The sequence below is a fragment of the Phalaenopsis equestris genome, unplaced genomic scaffold (genome assembly GCF_001263595.1).
Source record: "Phalaenopsis equestris unplaced genomic scaffold, ASM126359v1 Scaffold000422, whole genome shotgun sequence".
Classification (NCBI taxonomy): Eukaryota; Viridiplantae; Streptophyta; class Magnoliopsida; order Asparagales; family Orchidaceae; genus Phalaenopsis; species Phalaenopsis equestris.
Genome location: NW_018164863.1, coordinates 1196017 through 1202228, shown reverse-complemented (window position 1 = coordinate 1202228; position 6212 = coordinate 1196017). Strand labels below are relative to the sequence as shown.

Here is a 6212-nt window from a genome sequence, read left to right as displayed (position 1 = left end):
TAATTTTTCTTGATTTTTATCGAGAGTATTCTTAGATAACTTCAGTTATCTAAGATGTAATTAACTATAGGGGCTTGCCCTTATAGGAAGCTTTTCTCGAACCCAGCATAATATAAACCCTATTTCATTCCTTATATTAAATAGGGGAATTTGTCGGCCAATATATTGGTTTTCGCAGACCAAACGGATGTCATAACTTTCTTTAGTTTATTTGATCGAGCCTCACCCTCAATTCTTGTGTTCATCCTTCGGGATAGATACAGGGTTTGAGGTAAAGCGCTCTTTCATTTAAACTATGAAAATTATGGGGTCAGTTTGACTTTATCTTTTTCAAAACTAAAATTTTTATATAAAAAAAAAACGTCCTTCCGAAGCGGGCAATGGGATTTCAATTCCGATGACCGACAGCTTCTTACGGGCAAACCCCACACCAAAAATAGTGCCGACAGTGAGTTTTAAGTGTGATGATGTTTAATAGAATTATTGGTCGCAACCCTCTGTAAGTTATTTTTGATGAAATGAAATTTCCCTATATATATTGATACATATCCACAACAAAAATGAAAATGTTCAAGATCTGAATATTTTCGGACGACGAATTTTGTTTTGCCCCCGAAAATAGGGGGTGACTGATATACCTCCAGAAAATCTCCATCATCCGACATGAATCTCAAGGCATTGACACAAATCTCGAGGTAATTTTTTGAATAAGAAATATTCAGACTTCAATTAAGAGTTATCCAAAACTTCGATTTTAACAAACCTATGGTCAAATTGACCGGCTCGATGAGACAGACCTAATGACATAAAAACTAGTCTAATTTGATCAAATCAAGCTCCATATCAAGTCATTAAACCACTCTTGAAAGATTTTTGGACACATATGTAAGATCAAATAGATATCAAATATGGCGAGCTCATAATCTAATCGAGCGTCTCAACAAGAAAAATCCAACAAGCTCAAGATTGCTCAATTCCAACATCCTTAAGGCACTCAAATGTACATCATATGTTGTCTGATTGAAGGAAGCTCTCCGGGCCGCCCGATAAAAATTGTTCATATTTCTGCATTAATTGCACCCGAAACACTATAAATAGAGCTCCACTTCTCACATAAGGAGGAAGCTTGAGCCTTGAGAGAGAACTTGAGGCTTTGAGAAGGAGTTGAAGTCCAGCACCATCCCTATCATCGTCGACCATCACCAATCACTGTTGATCGCCGTCGATCGTCGTCAACCACCACTTACCGTCATAGACACACTCCATCGCCGTCAACAACCACTAACCATTGTTGATCACCACCAATCACCATCGACCATCACCAACAAAATGCCGTCAGTCAATGTTTTAACTTGAAAAATTTTGTAACTCCTTTAGTTTTTGAGACAAGGAGTTTCTGTAATCATCAATCTTTAGTAGATTATTACAACTGCGCCAGACCCCGTAGTTTTTTCCCTTTATAAGTTTTTCCACATAAGAACTTCTGATGTTATTACTAATTTTTTTCTTACATCCGAGTGTGTGTTAAATTCTCGTGCAACACTATGACAATAATCCATCACTTTGCCGCCGTGAATTTTCTAGCACGCATCAAACACTCATTTGAACGTCGATTGAAATACTTTCAACTTTGTTCTATTTAACAATAATTTTGTTTAAATTAAGGTTCAAATATTCATGAATTTAACTATGACAACGATCTCAATTTATGGTTGACCTCTTGTATTTTTGAGTGACCTACATATAATAATAGTAATAACATTATAAATAAATAATATAAAGAAGGGATAGTTACATATATAGCATTTGAAACATTATTATCTATGAAGTTAACAATAAGACAATTTTTGAACCATTGAACTAATACATTTACATATGCCACCATCAAATCACAAAGGTCTTATTTGAGAAAGCAGTGAAGTTCCCTTCCATTGCAGTGAACATCGACACATAGATTTGCTTTCGTTTGGTAAAACAACATCTCACAAAATTATTTCGATCGATGAATAGATTTTCATCATTTTAGATCACAAATATCAATATTCGTTTCACGGAAGTGACTTTTAAAGAGAAACTCCTTCACACAAGCACTAAAAATTTGATGATAATAAAAAAATTTTGATTTGGCGTTTTATCTAATTTTTTGATTGCTATGTACGTAATTGCCTCAATAAAAAAAGATGTAATCCATGATTGGTGAGAAAAATGATTAGCACGCACATAATTTTAACATATGGAATCCATGAATCCATGATTGGCAGTACTTATAACCAGTAGAAACCTGGCTCGTATGTAACCGTTCAATTTTTTTTAACCTAGAAAATAATCACCCCTCCGCCATGGCTCTATCTAAAATAAACCATCTTCTTCTCTTCGCTGTTACGCCCCCTTCATCGAATCCGAAAAAAAGCTGTAAGAAAAGCTTCCGTCGAAGACCGAGTGGATGAACTCGGATGACGAAGCGGTGATGGAGATGGGAGACCGACCGTTTTTGTCTGATCTGTCCAGATTGTAGTGCAGATCCTAATCGGAGAAGGCCGGAGGAGATGAAAGGCCATGCAGCGGTAACGACGACGTCGTTGTCTCCGGCGAAGCAGTGGAGATGGAAATGGCTCGCACTGACCGTGCTCCTGCTTGTTTTCTTCTCGATGCTCGTCCCCCTTGCTTTCCTTCTCGGGCTTCACAACGGCCTCCCTGTCGGTGCGTTGTCGGAATATCTCTTAATCTTTCATGTTCTTCTCGGTCGGCCCTAGGATTTTCCTAGATCCGACTCGGAGGTCTTACGGCGGCGCAGGCATTGGGGTCGCCGCTTAGATCTTGTGTCGGCAGATCTCTGCTGACTCCCGCATTGTATTGGCCGACCCCGGATCTGTGAGGGCCTAGTTTTGTTGGTTCATGCTATTGGATGAATAGGGGGTGCTGGATTTTGGTATCCGCATGCATTGCGTGTTTTATGGTTTACGGCGTGTGGTTGCACGCATTGCCTTGTTTGGATCTTACGTTGTGTACAATTGTTTGATGTAGTTATGGTTACTGACATTGCGTGAGTTTTTGACCTTTAATTTTGATTTGTTGCAGGATACTTGGGTGATGATAATGCAGCATCTGTAAGAAAAATTGATGTGTTAAATGTTATGCTTACTTTGCTACGATGCGTCTTAATCGTGATATTTGCTTGAAAACTAGGATTTTCTTGAAATTTATGGCCACGGGGATGGAGTCACAGGGCAGTATTCATTGAAGGTGCAATTCTTAATTTCTTCTCGAAGATTTGAACTCATGTGTATGTCTCATTCTTTTTGACAACGAGATTGTTAGAGTTCTGTTAAGTTTCAGTGTTATTTGGTAATGTCCAGGATGATTCCAGGGCAAAGCAAATGTTGTTGAACTTTACACCATCTTTGCCACAGGTATTACTTTTTTGTATTTTGAAACATGGAGTTACATACTTCTTAGATACTATTTTTTGTATTTTGAAACATGGAGTTACATACTTCTTAGATAGTATTTTTTGATACACGGACGTTACCAGTAAACCATTTTGTACAGGAAATCTCTTTTAGATAATGAATGGCTTCTTTTCTGCGAGCCCTTAAGGCAGCTTCTTAAATTCAAGCACTAGGAAGCATGCAGGATTTCCTTAATTACTGCTCTGATTTTATCGCATTTTGTCTACAGCTGCATCTATTTCTCTGTTATTTTTTTCCTTATTAGTAATTTATATACAATAACGATTTCCATACCTTACAGCAACTGTGATAACTGTGTTTTGTTTTATATTTTCTCATTTGCACCATCTCAGTCTATGCTCGATATTGCTAGTCCCAGATCAGTGGTTTTATCCCACATTTTTATAAAGGAAATTTTTATATAGTCATGCTCTCATAATTCTTTTTCATGCTATACTGTTTAAAAATTCTTCTATGTTGAAGATTATATTAAATATGATTGCCAATACCCATTTTACTCACCTTGTTAATATTCAAGAAGGAAAATCATGGTTTCTTAATTGGAATTCTTGTTATGTATGAAGCCAAGAATGATGATGATGTAAGTTAAGATATTCGATATACCAAATTAAAATCTCAAAATATTTATTTATTTTGCTAGGAAATGTGAACAAGCAAGCAAACTGATGATAATAAAACCTTTGTCTTGACAGAAGCATCAAGATTGCTAGGCCTAAACTTTTATTACTCTTATGATTTCTGATAATCTTTTATTTGTACCTCACTTCATGCATATCTTTATCAAGTTATTTTTTTGTCCTATGGGTGCACTTACATGTATATTTGTATTTTGATATCAATATCTATTATGCAGGCGTGCATCTATGTGCATCTGTAACTTAATTATGTGAACATGTTAGGTTCCTAAATCGAAAATGATCAAATCCTAACCAACTTTATATTTATAGTGTAATTGAAGTCAGTATGCTTTATTTTATTTTTATCTCTTTCCTTGCATTTTGATTCAGAGGTTGGGTTGACCTGAAATCCATGATAAAAAGATTCATAATTAGATAGCTCAATTGATAAATTTAACATAGGAAATTAGACGTTTTGTTTGGTTAATTAATGTTTGCACTATAGTGACACATTGATAGTGACTTTTGACAATCGGTTGATGGAGGCAAAAGAATTAAAAGTGGTGGTATAAAATGGTGAAGGGCACTACTTAGAGACTTTTATTAGCTTTTTAATTGAGTGTTCAACTCAATAAATGGGGGCAGAGGGCACATAAATTTGTAATTATGATGTTCATGCCAAAGACTTTGTAGGCAAAAGGATGTGAAGGAAGATGATGCTTATGAATATTGAGGTATTTGAAATTTTGATTATTTTTTCCAATGCAAAATCCAACATGACAAACTTTATAACTAAAATAACGAAAGAAGCTATTTTTCTTCTATTATATAGTTTAGAGGATTATAATTTTGATGTTCTCTTATATGATGTAAAAGAAATGGCACTTAAAATACAAGAATTTCCAAAATTTTACCAATAATTTTCTTAGCTTCCTCATCCTTAAAACTCCCCTCTTCATCATTGCAACCGTTTTCTATGCAAATGGACTATAGCCTCCAATGGTCTTAAGTCTTTTTATGAGATTGAACTATGTTCTCGCATCTACTTCTTGTCAATGGTGAGGTTTCTATTGAAGCGAATACCGTAATATTGATTCAATTATGCACTACTAATTAAGAGGTAAATTGATGATGGCCGTTTTGATAAAACGATTGAGCCCAACTATGATAAATGATAATTTTACATAGATCTATGTCATATGCCTATCTAACTTAGGTTGGATATATTGCCATACTATGCAATTCAACTTTAATTTTCTCTCTCATACTATCTCGAGCCATCACAATCTCTCGTTGCTTCCCCTTATTTTCATTTGCTCTCCAACCTTGACTATCTCTCTTGACTCTATTATTCATTCAAAAATAAAAAATTAAAGATGCTCAAGGCCTGCAAAAAATCAATAACTCTAATTACCAATTTAATAACTTATCTTCTCTTCAAAGCAACTGGCTCTTTCAGTATGTGTACTTTAATCACTTGTTATTTTTATGTTACCATGTCTATATAGAATGGCTTTCTACTAGGGATCTCCACTTTTCCACTTATTGACGTTAATAAGCAATTTTTGTTGGGTTTATGCTTTAGGGCATTTCCCATTGGCATTGAACTTTGCATCATAAATAAAGTTATCTCTAGTTTGAACCTATTTGGGATATAAAAAATATATATTTTCTCTCTATCCCCATGGTTTAAGAAACATCTATGCTTTTGAGTTTGGATTGTATTTTATGTTATCCTAGTTATCTCTTTTTATTCTATCAAAATTCAATTTTTCTCTCTATCCCCATAATTTTAATAGTTTTAATTTGAAAAAAAAAAATTGTGAGGCATCATATGTTGTCCATTTTCACCAAGTTCGATTAATGGTTAAAAACTCATATATGGTGATTAAATTAGATGAAAAAGATTTTTCAGGTTCTAGTTAACATAGCTGACTTTGATTTGTATTTCAATGTAATACTTGATTTTCTAATGGATGGAAATTAAATCTTTTTTTATTATGCATGTGTTTGTATTTGCTTATAGGAAGGAGGAAAGAAAATCTTTGAGAGTATGGGATTTAAGAGGAAAAAGTAGCCCAATTGAGAAGAAAATAGGAGTGAAAATTAGAAATGGAGGAAAAAA

General features: G+C 34.7%; 1 protein-coding gene across 1 annotated transcript in view; it reads left to right on the top strand.

The window, feature by feature from the left end:
- Window positions 1-2323: 2323 nt before the first annotated feature.
- Window positions 2324-6212, top strand: part of LOC110027296 (probable galacturonosyltransferase 7) — a 35524-nt gene continuing 31635 nt past the window's right edge. Inside the window, exons 1-4 of the mRNA XM_020728660.1 lie at window positions 2324-2700; window positions 3079-3107; window positions 3187-3243; window positions 3357-3410. Coding sequence (XP_020584319.1) covers window positions 2547-2700; window positions 3079-3107; window positions 3187-3243; window positions 3357-3410 — 294 coding nt within the window. The 5' untranslated portion in view covers window positions 2324-2546. The remainder of the gene's footprint in view (window positions 2701-3078; window positions 3108-3186; window positions 3244-3356; window positions 3411-6212) is intronic.